Source organism: Peromyscus eremicus, chromosome 7, assembly GCF_949786415.1.
Source record: "Peromyscus eremicus chromosome 7, PerEre_H2_v1, whole genome shotgun sequence".
NCBI lineage: Eukaryota > Metazoa > Chordata > Mammalia > Rodentia > Cricetidae > Peromyscus > Peromyscus eremicus.
Window position 1 is genome coordinate 71,810,824 of NC_081422.1, and position 19,639 is coordinate 71,830,462.

The 19,639-nt window shown below is 44.3% G+C and overlaps 1 protein-coding gene and 1 long non-coding RNA gene across 6 annotated transcripts in view; one reads left to right on the forward strand and one right to left on the reverse strand.

The window, feature by feature from the left end:
* The window catches only part of Lrrc1 (leucine rich repeat containing 1), a 119,921-nt gene extending 114,629 nt beyond the window's left edge, over positions 1 to 5,292 (reverse strand). Inside the window, exons 1-2 of one of the 2 annotated variants that reach the window (XM_059268257.1) lie at positions 5,196 to 5,292; positions 4,756 to 4,859 (exon numbers count right to left, since the gene is read on the reverse strand). In XM_059268257.1, the coding sequence (XP_059124240.1) occupies positions 4,756 to 4,758 (3 nt within the window). In that variant the 5' untranslated portion in view covers positions 4,759 to 4,859; positions 5,196 to 5,292. Of the gene's footprint in view, positions 1 to 3,538; positions 3,733 to 4,755; positions 4,860 to 5,195 lie in introns of those variants that run through there. The other variant, XM_059268255.1, reaches the window with a different exon arrangement.
* Positions 5,293 to 5,684: 392 nt separating this feature from the next.
* The window catches only part of LOC131915208 (uncharacterized), a 55,070-nt gene continuing 41,115 nt past the window's right edge, over positions 5,685 to 19,639 (forward strand). For 2 of the 4 annotated variants that reach the window (XR_009380287.1, XR_009380286.1), the window contains exons 1-2: positions 5,685 to 5,800; positions 12,507 to 12,597. This is a non-coding gene — a long non-coding RNA (uncharacterized LOC131915208). Of the gene's footprint in view, positions 5,801 to 12,506; positions 12,598 to 13,218; positions 13,361 to 15,566; positions 15,658 to 19,639 lie in introns of all 4 variants that reach the window. The other 2 variants (XR_009380288.1, XR_009380289.1) reach the window with 2 other exon arrangements.

A 19,639-nucleotide genomic window follows, 5' to 3' on the forward strand; every position in this document is an offset into this window, starting at 1 on the left:
GGCCTTGGGAACAGGAAAAAAATGGCTGCCCCATCCCTGAGAAATGGAACTGCAAGGAGAAAAACCACTTCCAAAGAGAAGACTTAACTGAAACATGGCTAACTTCTTCAAAACGGGGATGACAGCCCCTTGTGGAAGGTGCTGAAATTGAACTCACAGTCATGGCAAATGTTCATAATGTATAAGAATTATTTCAAAGATGGTCAGAGATGGTGCAGAAGAAACGGAGGACAAAACCTCCCAGGGAAAGACAACTGATTTTGAAAGGGGCTGACTAGTTCCAACAGCCTAATAAGTCAGGCCACAGGAAAGGGAATTATGATGGCCAAGGTAAGGCAGCCTTCTGATGTCAACACGCAAGGAGTCATTAATGCAACAGCACTTGAGGGCCCACAGTGTACCACACTGTGGCCTAGGTTCACATGAACACCCCTGCCCTTACGGACATTGTGATTTCATCGGGTAGACACACAAGGAACACGTAAGCATAAAATGGTTTGAACATAGGTCACGGTAAGTGCTCTAGAACTAGAAAACAAATAAGTTAGGGTATGAGAAAGAACGATGAGTGTTGGAAACACTTTCATCGGGCAATCAACAAAAGATTAGTGAAAGGCAAAGAAGAGACAACAGAAAATTCTAGAAGAGCAACTGTTTATTGAGCAAGACCTCCTGGGCACAAGGGTAAGGGTCTCTGCTTACGGGAGAGAACAAAAGCATGCAGGCACTTCGAGGAGGCGAAAGTGAGCCTGTCTTAGGACAGACACCAAGAGAATCCAGGTGCAGGGACAGGTGGAGGAGGAAGCAGCAGACAGACGGAATGACGGTCACCCAAGCAGAGCCAAGCTCAAGATGAGGGCCCTGACCCTCCGCCTGCACTGCTGAGAAGCCACCACAGAGCTGAACGGCTTCTGAGGTCGATGAGCTAAGTGACCGACATGTCTGTGGCTGGTGAGCAGGCTGACGAAGTGAGGTACGCGTTCCACCCCACAGTCACAACATCTGTATTTAAGTCATCAGCCTCTCCACAGGGCTGGGATCAGCTCGTAAGAATCATAGCTTCTTTAATCTCTAGATTCCTAGTAACTAGTAAGTAATGGTACTTCAATAAATGTTTAACAAGGCCAAGTTTAAAATCACATGACTCAAAGGGGAGGGACCGAATAGCTAAAGGTTTGATGGATGTGAGAAACAGGAGAGGCCAGACTCCTCCTCCGCGTTCAGTGTGACTGCAGTGGTCCTGACACTTCAATAAATGGGGGAGGTCAGAGACTGCATCTCATAAGGCGCAGGGCCCTGAGAAAAATCACTGCAATTCCCCGACTCAATTTGTAAATGAAAATGCTCAAGCAAATGAGAGGCTGCCAGCCTTTCTTTCAGTGGAGCGTGGGTGTCTATCATTATCCCAAAGCCTGTTGCCCAGGTAGAGGGCGCAGGCCTCCCTTTGGGCTGTGCTCCCAAATTGTAGGCCATAAAACATGCAGCTGGTATGGCCACCACACTAAGGACCTTTGAAGCTTTCCATCGAGAGTAGTGACACAGTGGTGAGGAGACAGGAGCTGGAGTTTGGGGCCAGAGGGGACAGAAAGCAATAGTAATGGGTTATACAGATCTCAAACATGAACAACGGCCAGCCCAAGGAAAAGCTGAATGAAACAAACAGGCTCTCAAGGTGGTCGTTCCTGTCTGGCATGTACAAACCCAATGGTCAGGGTGAAACGTGACAGAGAGAAATCCATTTTACAGGACCTCGACTTAAGGCTGTGAGAGCAATACTTGTCGATAAACAAGGCCATTCTTTGGTTTTGAAATGTTTATTTACTGTATTTACAGAATGCCATCAGACTGCATTTTGAGCTTCTGAGTTGTCGTTGACCATCTGTAGAAATACCTGACACGTCCAAACCTCTCAATCTCCTATGCCAAGCAAAATTCTCCAGCATTACAGGAAATCTCACCAACTGCAAAAGGGAATGAAAAGCCAACCCCAAGAAAGCTTCCCATGCCACAATAAAACACAAATAAATAGTACAGAAAGCACTGCAAAGTTTATAGTCAAGAGCTTTTTACTAAGTCTTTTAATAACTGCATCTCAAATCCCTTGAAAAGCATTAAGTAACATTTGCTACGTTTCAAAAAAAAATTAAACAACTTAAAGCAGTGAGCTTACTATTTAAGTAAAACATAGCGAAGCTAAAAAACCAGACCGTGTGTTTGAAAATGCCTGCAAAATAATACATGCCTGAAGGAACTGGATGGTTTTCCTACTGAATTAAATTAGGGGAGGGGGGGTGCTCTGATCCTAGTGAGGGGTAATCTTCGTGATTACACAGAGGCGGCCATGGGAACCAAGGAAAGTTAATTCAAGAGGAACATCACTTGAGATGGTGAGAAAAACTCCTGTCAGCGCTGAAGATCGTTATCTGTCCGTGTTCCAACAAACCGAAACATCTGACCAGAGCGTCTTTGAAAATGACAGGGCATAAGCGTTACCAAAGGACAAACAAGGTATCTGCATTCCAAGGGCTCCGGCCTTTAGGCTCTCTCCCCGCCCCCCAGCAGTCTTCCATTTCCTGAACCCTTGGATTGCCACAGGCTTACTGCCTACATACACCTGGGTTTGGGATGCCTTCCCCTTTAACAGTTAAAACTAAAGTCCTGAGGCAAATTCAAGGGTTAAAAGTTCAGCGTCTACCCCTGCCCCGACCCTCCTAAAAGCCCCATCAGCATCTGTCACTGGACAAGTTCGGCCCGGCAGATGATTAATTTTCGTAAACAACTCTGAATAGGTACGGCATCAGTGAGAGATAGGGACAGACCCCAGCGAGCTCTGCGGTGGCTCAGGGGGAGGGAGCGGCAGGGCTGACTCGCAGCGGGAGCCACTGCAGACATCGATGGCAGTTCCAACCACGCAACAGGTCCACGCACGCACGCAGTGCCCCAGCGGCGGGCACCTGGGCACCAGCGCCAGCTCTCCTCCTGCCCAGCACCCCAATGCCGCCATGGGGCCACTGGAGCCGACAAAGCGCCATCTCTCCAGGGCACAGCCCACAAAGATAAGGCCAGGAGCACATTCCTTACAGATGCCAAGATACTGAGGCTTACTTGCACGCTGCCAGGTCCCAATGTCCTCTGGGACCTGCTTTTAGCCCCAAGAGAGGCAGGCGCTCTGGGCCACCGGCCCGGGAACTGGCGGCTAGCCGATCGGCCCTGGGGCGTATGGTCGCCCCCAGCTGGGAACAGTGTGAGCTACCTGGCTTCTCGGCTAACCCGCGTTAGCTCCCAGACGTGGATCTGAGCTACTTTAATGGACCAGAACCTTTCTCCACTCGCCAAGAAACTACTTGTTAAATACCAAGTCTTTCGGTATAAACGGAAAAAGAACTTTTATTGGAGGATGGGGTTGGGGAAGCAAGGAGGGAATAGGGGCGGCTGAGTGCCGTGGTGGTTCCCCCGCTGGCCACGGTCAGCCGAAGCGAAGCAGCCGGCGGTGGAGCGCGCGGACCGGGCCGCCGCGCCAGGTGAGGCAGGCACTCACCTCGGGGAGCTCCCGGAGCTGGTTGGCGTCCAGCAGCAGCTCCTCCAGGCTGCGGGCATAGCGGTAAATCTCCTCGGGGACGTAGACCAGCGAGCAGTGGCGCTTGTCGATGGCCTCCACATGACGGTTGCACCGCCACAGGGGAATGCAGTGGAACATCGCCGCCCCCGCCGCCGCCGCCGGAGCCGTGTCCCGAGCCGCGGAGCCCGGGGCTCGGAGCCCGCTCCGCCCGGCCGCCCCGCTGCTCCCCACCCGTGGCCCGCTCTGCGCTCGTTGCCGGCCCCAGGCTCGCTCGCGCCTCGCAAGGGCTCCACGGTCCCGAACGCCCGGAGGAAGCCACGAGAACCCTCGCCCGCGTCCCGCGCCTTCGCCGCGGCCCGAGCGTCCCCTCCCACCTCCCCCACCGCTGAGCTCCGCTTCCTACTCGCGGCTGCCGCGCACCGGGCATGCGCACACGGCCGCACGCGGAGGGCGTGTCCCGGCCGGGGATGCTCCGCTCCGGGTTTTCCTGGAGACTCAGCTCCCGGGAGGGTCGGGGAATCGGGGTGCCCGCGGGCCCCCTCCTCGCAGGGATTTGCCTCCCCGCTTGGGACTCTGGAGGGAGCTGCGCTCCAAAATGGACCGGAGGAGGGCAGGGACCGAAGGCCAGAGGGAGCCGAACAACTTCCGAGTTTTAGTTTTACTCACCGTGCCTCTCCTTCTCGCTCCCCTTCCCCAAAACAACTTTCTCTTCCGGGGTCAGGAAGTACCGCCCCACCGCTTACCTTGAGCCCCGGGTAGCGCTGGAGCCGATTCTGGCTTTCCGACCCCCGGGCCCCCTTGTGCCCTGCATCTGCTCACACTCTCTATGTCCCGAGAGCATCTTCAGTAAGTAGGGTTTATCTGAGATGTAAGCGTCACCCCTTTCCTGGTGCCACCAAAAGCAAGGGTGTCAGAGTCTTCAAAATCTGCTAAAAGATGCTCCGGGAAGAAAGGAGATGGCAAAGGAGCACTTCTGGGCCAGTTCTACCCCGGCCAAGTGTGCCTTGGGGCCTAACGTGGGCTGAAGAAGTACAGAAGGGACCGGTCCAGGAGGTCAGATGAGCCTCCTGCACCTGGCTCTTGTGTTTCTTCGAGGACAGCACCCTGCTCCATACAAGGGGGAGATCGCAAACCAAGTAATAGATTTGGGGGTGAGGAGCACGACTCTTTCTTTGCCCCTGACACGTTTCCATTACCATAGCCAGACACTTGAACCATCCGTCCCTTTTCTCCTGTTGTTCACCAGTCAGGATCTCAGAATAACCAAAGACACTCCTTCACGAACGGTCGTTGATCCGGTCTAGGGCAAACACAGTAACAATGGACTGTTGAAAGAGTCTCCTCTGACTCCCCAACCAGCAGCAGCGGAAGCCCTGTGCTCCCGCAGCTCCAATCCAGAGAAGACTGAAAATTGAGCATGCTTGGTGACCAAGGCAAAGTTTGCTCTGAACCCTTTTAAATTGTCTCTTCAGTACTTCTAATTGTACAGGGCACTTTGCCCAAGTGGAGAGGGGAAGGGACGCAAAGCCATCGCATCTCTATCAGGCGGGCCTCTAAATTGAAGAGGGGAGAAATTCAGCTTTTATGTCTACCTCGGGATTACCACCTAAGCCTGCTAGTTACAGCCAGTGCCTACCTAATTCCTGCCGCTCTGCCGCTTCTCCGTTTCTGCTGACTTGATTCCTGCATTCTTGAGGAGGACTTTGAGCCTCCACTCCTCCTTCATTCTTGCATTCCAGAAGCATGTATAAAGCCCATTTTCTGCCACCTCCCTTGGAAAAATTTGGTTTCTGATTGAGACATCCAAGAAAATACCTCGTTAACTTTGCAGGCTTTCCAACTCCTTTTATAAAAAAATTATAGAAAGCTGACCTACTCAGTTTAATGTTGATTTTTCAGAGATATTCACGCTAGGTTATTTATGATAAATGTATTTTTAAAATATGGCTGGTCTTTTAAGAATTCCAACCTGAATAAGCGTTCTTATGCTTTTCTGTGTTGTGATCACGTATCGTCTTATTTCCAAAGACATCATGGCCTTTTGAACAGCGGATACTCTCACCAGCTTGGCAGGTCTTGAAAACTACCGCGGTCCACATGACTTAACAGCCAGGTTTGTGTTCAGTTAACTCTGAGTTCTAATTAGTTTTCCATTGCTGTTACAAACACCATGACAAAAAGTAACTTAGGGAGGAAACGGTTTGTTTGGCTTACATTTCCGGATCACAGTCCATCTTTGAGGTAAGTGATAGCAGGAACTCAAGCAGGACAGGAACCTGGAGAAAGGAGCGGAAACAAAGGCCCTGGAGGAATGCCGCCTACTGGCTTATTCCGCTTCCTTTTTTATACAACCCCGGACCACCTGTGTAGGGATGGTACCAACCACAGTGGGTCCTCCCGCGTTAGTCTTTAATCACGAAAATGCCTTACAGTTAGTTAACCAGCACAAGGAGACAAGGGTTCATTTAGCTTGCGTGTCAAGATCACAATCCATCATTGGAGTAAGCGAGAGCAGGAACTGAACCAAAGGAGAAATAATGCTTATCAGCTTTGTTTCTGTGGCTTAGTGACCATGCTATCTTTTATAACTTGGAACTACCTGCCCACTGTGGATGTATAATTCAGGTTAGTTTACTGTATAACAACAGATAAGAAGTGTGCACATTATTCACCAGACGCATGCTAGATGCTAGAAATGCAACAAAGTACAAGACAGCCCTTACCACCAAGAGAATGAAAACGGCTCGATTAATGGTTTGTTATTTTAATTCCTAACTTTTTTGTAGAATGGTATAATCATTACATTTTTAAACTACAAATCCAAGGTGGCAGCTGGTAAGATGGAGATGACTGGGAATTCAGAAATCCAGACATGTAAATTTTTAAAATGGGAGTGAGATACCACCATCTAGCCATTGGAGTTAATAAATAAATAAATAAACACTGATAATCCTATGTTATTGAAGATACAGAGTAACAGGAACTCGGGCATTACTGACAAGAAGGAAAATATTGAAACCACTATGCAAAATAATTAGAAGTTTCTCTTATGTCTGCCCTAATGATGCAGCCATTCCACTCCATGGTATATACACACAAAAAAGCTGGTGTAAGTTATTTGTCATTACCAATGGCAGTTTTGCTACTATTAGTCAAAACATTGAAACAACTAAATATTAATCAAAAGATTAAAAAGGTAGCCTATAGAAATGATGGACTAGAACTCAATGCTAAGAGGAAATAAACTACAAAAACATGTTAACAAATAAATGTATCTCAAAAAAATATGTCCACAAAAGAACCCACATACAAGCCGGGCTCACACCTTTAATCCTAGCACTTGGGAGCCAGAGGCAGGCAGATATCTGTGAGTTCAAGGCCAGCCTGGTCCACAAGTACAAAGGGAGTTCCAAGACGGCTTAGGGCTGCTCCGCAGAAAAACCATGTCTCAAAAAAAAAACAAAAACAGCGGTGGTGGCGCACGCTTTTAATCCCAGCACTAGGGAGGCAGAGCCAGGCGGATCTTTGTGAGTTCGAGGCCAGCCTGGTCTACAGAGCGAGATCCAGGACAGGCTCCAAAACTACACAGAGAAACCCTGTCTCGAAAAACCAAACAAAAACAAAACAAAACAAACAGAAAAGACCATATACAACAAAGTACATATGATACTATGTAACATATATAAAATGTAACATGTAATATTCTAAACAATGAAAACTGATATAAAATGATAGTCTAAATCAGTGGCTACATGCAGCTGGTTTGTATGGAAATGGAAGAGGGGTATAAATGGCAAATGGCTTGATAGATTTGGGGAAGTGATGGAACTATTTATTTCATACATGTGTGCATTTGTTAAACTCGTAAAACAATCTACTTAAAATAGCGACATTTAACTATACAAAATTTATATGTGAGTGTGTTTAATTTTTTTAATAAGAGACTGGCAAGATGGCTCAGTGGGTACGAGCACTTACCACATACACAAGCTTGAGGACATGAATTTGGCTGCCCGGCATAAATATAAAAGCCAAACGTGGCTGCATGAGCCTTTAACCCCCCAGCTAGCCAAAAAAAAAAAAAAAAAAACCCAGCAAGCTCCAGTTCAGTAACAGATCCTGTTTCAAGATGGTAAGGAAGAACAAGAGAACAGGACAGCTGATACCCTCTCCTAGCCTCCTCACACAGGAATGCCAGGACACACACACACACACACACACACACACACACACACACACACACATATAAAATATAGGTAAATGAATCCTACAGACAGTTGTAAATTAAAGCCAAGGCTAGGAATCACATCCCGGTAAGCGGCTACCAATTATCTGCCATATGTCGTGCACTGGGTTACTTTTCTGGGAAACCAAGGGAGTGGCAGGACTTGGAGTCTTCCTGGGGGAAAGGCTATTACCAAGGGAATGATATCAAGATATAAACTATAATGGGATAAAGGGTCTTTTTTCTAATCTAGGAAATTTATCAAGAGCCTGAGCTTTTCATCTGGTAAAGGCATACAGGAGTGACCCACTGACAGATGCCAATGAGCTGATCAAATCATGTGCAAAGCTGGGCACTGAAAAACCAGCTCAATTTGTATAAAAACCTCAGGGTAGTTTTAATAAATGAAACTCTGAGACTTTAATCATGCTTCCCAGATTTAAATTTAAGAGTATTTTTTGCAGAGATGTTTAGAATACAAGACAAGGATACATTCAAACCATTCAGAAACCTGAGAACCTATAGAGTTCCATAAACAAGTACTTTAGAATTCAACAATCCTTATAATCAGAAGCAAGGCCACTACCTTGTCTCTTATTTCCAATTAGTGCTCCTCCTCCTTTGGCTTTTATAGAAATTACATGTGTGTACATGTATGAGTGTGCTCATGCACACACACACTTGAGCTCGACAGTTTAGGTTTGCCTGTTGAGGCATCACCCTGGTACCTTCCCTTGCTTTTCCTTTAAAGCATGTATCACATCTACACTCAAGATAGTCCTGAAACGGTTGGGTTTGTGTTTAGTGTTTTAGTTTTTGTTTATTGTTGATGCTATCTGACCCTTGTCCTTCCCTTGTGGAACAGTTTCCTCTGGGTGGAAACGTTCCCTTCAAGTGGACAAGGAAGCTGTAAACAAACATGACATGTCTGGGAAGAGAAAACTAGGAACACTCTTGTAGCCCTCTAAACAGATGTATAGATGCAGCAGACCACTGCTGGGAGGGAGACCGGCCAGCCAGACTGCCCAGAGAGCTTTCTGAGCACTTTCGATTTGCTTGCAAGATGTACAGAGCTCCAGGGCTATGGCTTTCATGAGCTATCACGAGTACTGGGGTGGGCTTTTGGAGGAAGCAGCTGCGTGTAAGTCATCCCTGCTCCTAGAAGTAACCTCCCACCCATACTCCTCTTAGTAACCTCAGTGAAAAACTCACTGAATCGCCAAGTTGGACTTTGGTGCAATGGTTACTTTGATTTGCTCTGGGTTCGCTTTCTGGGGTGAATAGACCTGGTTGTTGTGTCTCCCCGGCATACTCTCTTTTCCTGCTCTCTTTTGGTTATATTTTCAAATTCTGTTTTGTGACATCTACTAGTGATAGTGGTTGCTCTAGTGAACAGAGTGTACATCATTACATTTTCACAGTCAGGCTGGACAATATCAGCAGAAATTGTTGGTCCCTTTTAAAGGGGTGCCTCTCATAAGGAGAAGCAAATGGCTTGGAAATGACGCTCCCTGCATACTCAGAAAGCAAACCATGCCTTTCACTGAGGGGAAAAAAGATCCCAGATGACACCCCGTGTTGTTGGGGCTCCTCGGGTTGTGTACATCTTTGATCGCTTCTCCTGTATACAGTTGGTCAGCCACAAAAACATGTCTGAAAACTGAAAAAAAAAATCATGGAACTTTTTTTGCATCTTATCCAGATTATTGTATGAAGCTGTGCATGTGATTGCTACCTGTTTTTATTCTGCTCTCAAATGGAAACAAACTGCTTTTTTTTTTTTTTTCTTGTTTTGTTTTTTTGAGACAGGGTTTCTCTGTGAAGTTTTGGTGCCTATCCTGGATCTTACTCTGTAGCCCAGGCTGGCCTCGAACTCACAGAGATCCGCCTGGCTCTGCCTCCCGAGTGCTGGGATTAAAGGTGTGCACTACCACCACCAGCCAAACTACCGTTTTTTTTTTGTTTGTTTTTTTTAAAAAAAGTGTTCTGGGGTACTGAATTTTTAAGATGCACATTTTGTTAAGAATTCTGTAAATGAGGTATGGTTACTCATCTCTATATATGTAAACTATTGTTTATTAGCTTTTTCTAGATGAACATTTTCAGCATTTCTAATTCAGCTGCAGAGTCCTGCGAGAGCTAAGAGCAGAGAAAAATGCTCACTAACCTAATCCCTGAAAGTGGGAGACATGTGACATAAACAGGCTTGAAGGCAGTGGGCCTGGATACAGGCAGCACCTGATGAGCATCTGATCCCTTAGGATGATAGCTGACTAGCTGTCAGTTTGCAGCGGTCAGACACTAGCCTGCCCAGGGAGGACCTGAATGAATCCTACAGAGCACCTCTGGAGACTGAGAACTTACATGTTAGGAGGAAAAAGCAGTGACCGTGAGGCCCAGGCTGTAGCCTAAGTGCCAAGAACCTGTGGGTTCTCTTGAGGTGGAGAGTCTTCGTTTAGTCATCTATGGAATAACGAATTTAACTACAGTTCACTTTGGTCCTTCAAGCCTGAAGACATGAACTCAATCTTCACAAACCACGTTGTGGAAGGAGAGGACTGACTCCTACAAGTTGCCCTCTGACCGGAACATGTGTAGTGTGGCATGTACACACACACACACACACACACACACACACATTTTTAAATAAATAAATTTAAGTAAATTAATAAATACAATCAATTCTAGAGGCTATATATATATTTTATATATTGTTATATAAAAAGCACACCTATACGAGTAGCAGTTGTTACTTTCTTTTAGCTTTTAAGTTTTTTAGGTAGCATACAAAGCAGTGGATTTCACTGTGACATTTCATTTTCCTGCATATATGTCGTTATACTTCATTTCTATTTTTATCATCATTGCCCTTTCCTGCCCTTCTTCTTCCCTTATTGGTCCCCTTCTTCCCCCCAATAGCCCCTCCTTCTGCTTTCATATCATATTTATCTCATCACCTTTTATGTTCCTATTTAAGATAATTTGTGCCGGGCGGTGGTGGCGCACGCCTTTAATCCCAGCACTTGGGAGGCAGAGCCAGGCGAATCTCTGTGAGTTCGAGGCCAGCCTGGGCTACCAAGTGAGTCCCAGGAAAGGCGCAAAGCTACACAGAGAAACCCTGTCTCGAAAAACCAAAACCAAAAAAAAAAAAAAAAAAAAAAAGATAATTTGTATATTGATACAAATACAAAACTATATTTGTTGTATTGTACATATATTTCTACTCCTATCTGAAATATCTTGTATATTGATACAAGTGTAAAATTATATTTGTCATACAGTATGTATGTTCTACCTCTGTTTAAGATATTTTGTATATTGATACATATTTAGGATTATTGTCATATTGCACTATACATTTCTACCTCTGTTTCAGACATTTTGTGTATTGTCACAATTTTGAGGTCATTGTCCTTTTACTGTACATTTGTTTATAGACTGTTTACCTTGTTTTTGCGAAGCCTTAGTCCTTAGGTTATTTAGGTAGATAAAACTTACAGATTTATAGTAACCTATGCTTGTCATTTCTACAGTTATGTTAGTTAGATGCTCCAGATTTACAGATACATACATCAGATGGATAGGTAATCTTTCACACTTCATAGACCTGAGAATATGGCATTTAAATAACTTAAAATTCTGTTGACATAAGACAAGATTGCTCCTGGCAGTACCGATCTGATCTTGAGAGAATGTTGGGCTTCTAAGACATTTCCGTTTGGAAGTTTGTCTTCTTCTTGGCACATAATGGCCTGCTGGGCAAAGCACAGCCCTTACCTTGACTGCTGACAGCATAAATGCTGTCCTTTTTGGATGAGCAGGACACAAGGAAAAGCAACTACTGAACTCTGCTAAGACAAGGAAAGGTGGTCTTTCAAATTTCCTGCTTCTGAAAATGCTCTGTCAGATATTCTAGGCCTGTACCCAAATTGGATGCCCCAATGGTGCTGAAAAACTTGAGGTGACTGTCCATTCTGCCAGCTGTTTCTGTCTATTCTCAAAAGATTTTCAAAAATTGCTTGCATGCATTTCCTGTTTCTCAGGTATTATTATATTCCTTCTCAGGTCTTTGATGAGGTTGAAGACTAATAGTTCAGTTACAATCTTCTCGTATCTTAGCTAGAACATATTAAGTACTAGATTCAGATTCTTCAGGATAGGACAGCTTTTGGAATAATCTCTGTAACATGCCATTTATCTATGTTCTGGACATCTCTGGATTTTAGTATGTATCTCTTGTTTGATGTTGTTCTTGTTGGTTGTAGTTCCATTTTGTTTAGGTCATTACCCTTTATTTGTCCTAGATAATATTTGGTAATCATTTCTATTGTATATAGTTTTGTATTAGGTTAGAACTTTCTTATTTAGACAAAAGGGGGAGATGTAGTGGGTAGCTGTTCTAGCTATGACCTTGAAGCACTACCCCTAGTGAGGTAGCAGGTAACTGTTACACCTACCTATGACCTTGAAGTACGTGCCCCTGGGGCATGGCTGCTCGGGACCCTTAAGACCTGGGATGCACGTGTGAAGTCCTCTCTTCACTCCCTTGTGGTTTTGGATGCTGGGACAGACCAGGCAGATCTCAGGCAAAAGAACAGTGTGGGACCATGCCTCACCTTTCCAGGATTGCGGGATGAATTCCTCTATTCTGTCTTGTGAAGTTTTCTTTCCCAAATAAATTCCTTTGCCCTTAAAACTGACTCTGTGGATTTCTCTCATTAGATGACAACCATCTGGAATCACCTTGGATCACTGCTTATGAACATCAAAATCTCAATCTGCATTCCACTCCCTTTTTAATAAGACCCCACAGGTAGGTAACAGAGTACTCACCCTATCCTAATCCTCAGAATGTACAAACCTTGTGACACACTGCCCTGATCTTGAGCAGCTCTGTTACATGTCTCTTTGAGGGCAGCTGTATGTTGTCTGCATGCTGGTTCTTCTCACGGTTGTGTATCCTCTGTGCTCATGATTTGGGTCTGTCGTCATTTTGACAATGCATTCTGCTGCCTTGGTTTCAATACAGAGAGAAATCAAGCCACCAGTCCCAGATCAGAGATTCACTCTCCCCAGAAGGACTTTCTTTGGCAGTAGAACTTCCCTGTCTGGTTTGCCCTCTAAGTCTGAAAGCCAAAATAAATGCTTTGGTGGCCATTGACTCTTCCTAACTGAGGTCACTCCCTTTGGTAAAACATGGCAGCTGGCCAGCCACTTCTGTGGAGATCAGGTGGTGACATTCTGTTTCATAATACTTTGCTCTGTTTTATACCTCACAGTTGGAACTTTTGTTGCAACTGGCACAAGTAAGGATTCCAAAGAGGGATTCTGTAGTCACCTGTATCACACAGAATCAGAGCCATTGTGAAAGCCCCCGTGTTTATGGCCACTTCTTCATGGCAGGCCTGAGAGCCTGCTTTGGGTCCCTTCATAGGTGGTGTAGAGAAGGCTGCTAGGCTACTGGGGGAGCTACATGGCAGGAGGTGTTCCTCCTAAACCCGTGCGCTGGCCAATGGCGGACAGAAAAACAGCAGTGCAGCGCAAACAGAAACCCAACAGCTTGACAGCGAGCCCAGGTATTTTCACTCCATACTGTCTTGCAGAGGCCGCCCTTCAATCTCATTTGTCTGCTTGGCAGCCACTCTGACTACGCTGAAATGAATCGAAAAGCAGAGGGTTTTGTTTGTTTGTTTTGGTTTTGGTTTTGGTTTTTTTTGAGACAGGAATTCTGCATAGCCCTGACTGTCCTGGAACTCGCTCTGTAGACGAGGCTGGCCTCAAACTCAGAGATCTACCTTGCTTCTGCCTCCAGAGTGCTGGGACTAAAGGTGAGCACCACCACCGTTCAACTTCAAAGCAGTTTAAATTTGCATTTCTTTCCCTTGATGGCTAAGGATTTTGAGGACTTTTCTCAAATATTTACTGGCCATTTGTATTTCATCCTTTGATAACTGTCAGTTATATTTATTAGCCCATAACTTCATTGGACTGCTTATTGGGGGTAGGCAACCCTTGGAGTTCTTTATAATATCAATACCTTACTAGAGGTGTAATTAGCAGGGATTTTCTACTGTCCTATAAGCTGTCACTTCACTCTACTGATGATTTCTTTTGTTGTGCACAAGCATTTTAGTTTCATGAAATGAAACTAAATTCTTATGATAATTGTTTGTATTTCTTTTTGTTTGTTTGTTTATTTGTTTTTTCGAGACAGAGTTTCTCTGTGTAGTTTTGAAGCCTGTCCTGGATCTCACTCTGTAGAACAGGCTGGCCTCAAACTCACAGAGATCCACCTGGCTCTGCCTCCCTAGTGCTGGGATTAAAGGCGTGTGCTACCACCACACGGCTAATTACCTGTATTTCTGACATTATTTTCAAACAGTCCATTCTTAAGTCTGACTGTTGAAATATTTTCCTCTGTCAGTTACAGAGATTCTGGTTTTAAGTTCTTTGATCAAGTTTGAACTGATTTTTGGGAAGAGGGAGACACATGGATCTAGCTTCATTCTTCTACATGTGAACATCTAATTTTCCCAGCACCATTTGTTGAAAAGGCTAACCTTGACCCAAAACATGAGTTTGAGAGTTTCACCAACAAGTAGGGGCCTATAGTGGCTTCAGTTTGTTCTGGGCCCTCTGTTCTACTCCATTGGTCTGATTGTGTGTTTTTGTGCCAGTGCCGGAAAGTTAATGCTGTTAAGGTCTGTAGTATAATTTGACAGCAGGTATTTTCAGAAGCATTGCTATTTTTGCTAAAGACTTGCACTGGCTACTTGCAATGTTTTGTGTCTCCATATGAATTTTCTGATTGTTTTGTTACTTCTATAAAGAACATCACTGGACTTTTAATGACGATTGCATTGAATTAGTAAACAGCTTTCAGTAATGTAAACCATTAGGGGGATATTAATTCTACTGGTTCATGTACATGGAAAGTCTTTCCATCTTCTAGCTTCTTCATTTTCATCACAGAGGTCTTGCATTTCTGTAAAGTGTATTCATAGTTAATTTTTTCAGGCTTTTGTGAATAGAATTTTTTTCATGATTTCTTACTCAACAGTTTTGTCACAGTATATAGAAAAGGTACTGGGTTTTATGATTTTTTTTGGGATACTACTTTGCTGAAGTGCAGGGCAGTCTTCAGGGTCTTTTAAATAGAGGCTCATGCTGTCTGCAAACACGTATGATTTGACATCTTCCTTTCCCATCTGTATCCACTTAACTTCTTTCCCTTGTCCTATAGCTCTAGCTAAGACTATAAGCACTTCAAGCAGAGAGATTGTGCATCTTGTTGCATTCCTGATTTTAGAATTCAGTTTTCTCTCATTTCCCATGATGATGGCTGTTGGTTTGTCATAAATAGGTTTTATTATATTGAGGTAAATTACCTCTGTGCTAGTTTTCCCTGGGCTTTTATTATGAAAGGGTGTTGAACTTTGTCATATTTTTTTTTTTTACATCTTTTGGGGTGATCGTGTCCTTCAGTGTATTCATAAGCCATGTTACATTTATTGATTTGTGTACAACTTTCTTTGCATTCCCAATGGAAACAAACTCAGTCATGAAGTAGAATCATTTCAATGTTTTCTTGGATTTAGTTTTGCAATATTTTATGGAGAATAATTGTTTTGTGTGCTCATCATGGTGTTGTGCGGCACTATTCATGGAGAGGCATGAGGAAACATCTACACACCCCAGAGAGGGAACTGACAACAGTCCAAAGTATGGATACCACCAAAGTCTGACTTGGTGAACCAGTGAGTTATATTGGGTGTTTTACAGAAAAACTGGCTCACAGACAGCGGTATCGCCAAAGCCCTCCTCACCATGGGTAACATCTCACCAAAGCTGGAAACCCGGAGCCCACAAGCAGGTTAGAGGGAGTCTTCTCCCAGCTCAGTCGATCTGGGCCTCTTGCAGGCAGCTCAACTGTGCATTCCTCCCCATCAGTAAGACAGTGCCAAGTTCAGTGGTACATCCCTGCTTATCATCAATGAGACATGAGACAGTGCCCAGTTCAGCGGTGCATTCCTCCCCTTAGTGAGACAGTGCCCAGTTCAGCGGTGCATTCCTCCCCTTAGTGAGACAGTGCCCAGTTCAGCGGTGCATTCCTCCCCTTAGTGAGACAGTGCCCAGTTCAGCAGTGCATTCCTCCCCTTAGTGAGACAGTGCCCAGTTCAGCGGTGCATTCCTCCCCTTAGTGAGCCTGCTGTAGGATGTTCTGTATGGCAAATGTGTTGCTCTGATTGGTTAAAAAATAAAACACTGATTGGCCAGTAGCCAGGCAGGAGGAAGTATAGGCAGGACAAGGAGGAGAGAATTCTGGGAAGTGGAAAGCTGAGTGAGAGTCACTGCCAGCCGCCACCATGACAAGCAGCATGTGAAGATGCCAGTAAGCCACGAGCCACGTGGCAAGGTATAGATTTATGGAAATGGATTAATTTAAGCTATAAGAACAGTTAGCAAGAAGCCTGCCACATCCATACAGTTTGTAACCAATATAAGTCTCTGTGTTTACTTGGTTGGGTCTTAGCAGCTGTGGGACTGGCGGGTGACAAAGATTTGTCCTGACTGTGGGCAAGGCAGGAAAACTCTACCTAGAGTGAGACAGTGCCCACTTCAGTGGTGCATTCCTCCCCTTAGTGAGACAGTGACCAGTTCAGCCTTGCGTTTCTCAACCTGTCCTGTTGTTGTTCACTTGAGCAACAATGCAGTGGAGACATTACCACTGCCCCCACAGAGGAACTCAGCTTCGGATTTCTTTACATCACTTCTATACCTGTCTCTACAGCCTGTGCTGTGTTGTGGACTATTATTTGAAGATGTGTTACATTTGTTTATGCTGTGCAACATTTGCTTTCATGATGCAAAGATGTGTTGCATTCTTTTATGCTGCATTTGTTTAACTGGGTGAAGCTGTGTTACTGTGTCTGTCTAAAATACCTGATGGTCTAGTAAAGAGCTGAACTGCCAATAGCAAGGCAGGAGAAAGGATAGGTATGGCTAGCAGGCAGAGAGAATAAATAGGAGAAATCTGGGAAGAGGATCAAGGAATAAGAAAAGGAAGAGAGAGGACTCCAGGGGCCAGCCACCCAGCAACACAGCAAGACACGGATTAAGATATACAGAAATAGAGTAAGGTAAAAGCCCAGATGCAAAAGATAGACAGATAATTTAAGTTAAGAAAAGCTGTCTAGAAACAAGCCAAGCTAAGGTTGGGCATTCATAAGAAAGAATAAGCCTCCGTGTGTGGTTTATTTGGGAGCTGGATGGCGGTCCCCCAAAATAGTGAGAGAAAGAAAAAACAAACAACTATGGTGCTGTCTTGATGTCTCCTGGTCCATGGCTCAGGCAGACTCCAGGCTTGACTCTACAGCCCTGTTCAGTCCCTGGTCATCTTGTCTCCAGAGCCCAGCCAATCCCTATCTATCTTGTCTCCAGAGCCCAGCCAATCTCTGTCCAGCTTGTCTCCAGAGTCCAGCCAATCCCTGTCCAGCTTGCTGCTGCACTGCTGTAGTGCCAGTGTTTGGGAGGGGAGAACCCCCTCTGCCAGCCACTGAAAACCAGAGCCCAGCACAGGCAGTGCTGTGCACCCGGACACCGGTCAGCTGCCACTCCTGATGTTTCTTAGTAAAGGTCTCACCTCACTTGATTTCTTTCCTCTTCTGCATTTTTCTCTCATGAACTTAGTGTATTGTTTTCTATGCTTATTCTTTCCTTTTACTCAATGGCACAAAGCTGTCTTTTAAGCTGCCATCTTACCTGGAAGAACTAACTGATCTTTTTTTTTTTTTTTTGGTTTTTGTTTGTTTGTTTGTTTGTTTTTTGTTTTTCTAGACAGGGTTTCTCTGTGTAGCTTTGCACCTTTCCTGGATCTCGCTCTGTAGACCTGGCTGGCCTCAAACTCACAAAGATCCGCCTGCCTCTGCCTCCCGAGTGCTGGGATTAAAGGCGTGTGCCACCACCACCCGGCGTAACTAACTGATCTTTACCATTTTCTTTCCAAAAAGTACAAGAGGGCAAATCTTTTTAGAGAGCATCAATTTGCTGTAGCTAACCTAATAAACAAATACACTTCTTCTTAAAAATTAATTCTACTAGAGCCATAAAAGAGTTGAAAAGAGAGTTTTGATGAAAACATCAGTGCCTGGTGTTATTGAACTCTCTAACTGAATCCAGTAATACAAAAGCTGCACTTTCAGCATGTCTTGCTTTAAGGAAACAAGACACAAGGCTAACTCATCCTAGACCACATTTCAATGTTGATTCCTGTTCCCTCCAGGTATGCTATGAAGATTTTATTGAAGGTTGAATAGTTATTTGAATGCAACCAAAATGGAATTGTCTTTATTGAAAATTAAGTGTCATATAATTTTATAAGTGGATGTATAATACACAAAGCTAAGCATAACTATATTTGGCCCTGAATATATTATGTTTGAGGAAACTGAACCAAAAGCTACCCAAGAGTTCTAAACATCAGCTTGAGAACCCACATCTGAGAGTTCTACTTTCTCTGAGATACATTAAATGACAAAAACTGGGGGTGATTTGCATTAAAGGCATAGCTTCCCAACACCCACATATTCATAGACCATAAGGATGTTATTTCAAGTTTTAAATACCTTATGTAATGTAGAAACTACAACTCCATATTTTCCAATAAAGAAACAGTTTTCCTCCAGAATATGAAATATAATTCTGAATAAAAACCACTGAAACAGGAATTCAACGAGACTCAGTCCTGGCTTTACAACAGAATGTCGCAGATTTCAGAGACTCCTTCTCCTCACTGCCTCAGCATCCCCCCCCCCCCCCAACTGGAGCAGATGAGGATAAAGACTCCAGCAATGCTGAACGACTGTGATTTTTCTTCAAAATGTTCTGCTAAGATCTTTACTGCCTGCACCAGCAGAAAGTCCACAGGGCATTCTATCTACTTTCCATTTTTGTAAACACATGCATTCACAGTTCCCAGGCAGTCCTTCCCTTTCCCTCTCCCTCTCCCCAACCCGCTCCCATTATCACATTTTTCCTACTTCCCAAAGTAACTATTACAATCAAACCCACTTACCTCAGAATTGCCTACCTTCCCACAGACCCTCATCTTCTTTTCCTTATATATTTACCTGGCTTCTCATGTCTTTCTATTTTACCAAAAAGGAATATGTGAAAACAGAATTTGTTAAGAATGATTTACAGAGCCGGGCGGCAGTGGCACATGCCTTTAATCCCAGCACTCGGGAGGCAGCGCCAGGCAGATCTCTGTAAGTTCGAGGCCAGCCTGGTTTACAGAGCGAGATTCAGGACGGGAACCAAAACTACACAGAGAAACCCTGTCTCAAAAAACCACACACAAAAAAGAATGATTTACAGTTATGGATACCTCCATAATTAAAAGCTTAATAAAATAGACTATCAATAATTCATAGAAATGGAAGACCAGAAAATGTCAAACCATTGTTGGTCACACAGGATATTTATACATTTTTTAATAGTTATACACCAAAAAAGTTTTTATAATAGATATTTTATGCTTTTATATATACTTTACTATGTATACAGTAGTATATAATTCTATATTCTCTAGTATGTAATTATATAAATTGTATAATTCTTATTTTAAACATGAATGCATAAATGTGGTTTGATTAATTTCTTTCAGTGTTTTCAGGGTTGCAAGTTAATGCCACCAGATAGTGTCATAAGGCAGCCAAAAGGAGAAAGGGAAGAGTAGACAACCCAGAGCAAGACCCTTTGCTCAAGGGAGGTGGCTGGAATTCACTTATTGACTTCTTTGGGAATAATAAACACATTTCCCACTGGGTTTAGGGGTGAGAAGTAGTATTTTTATT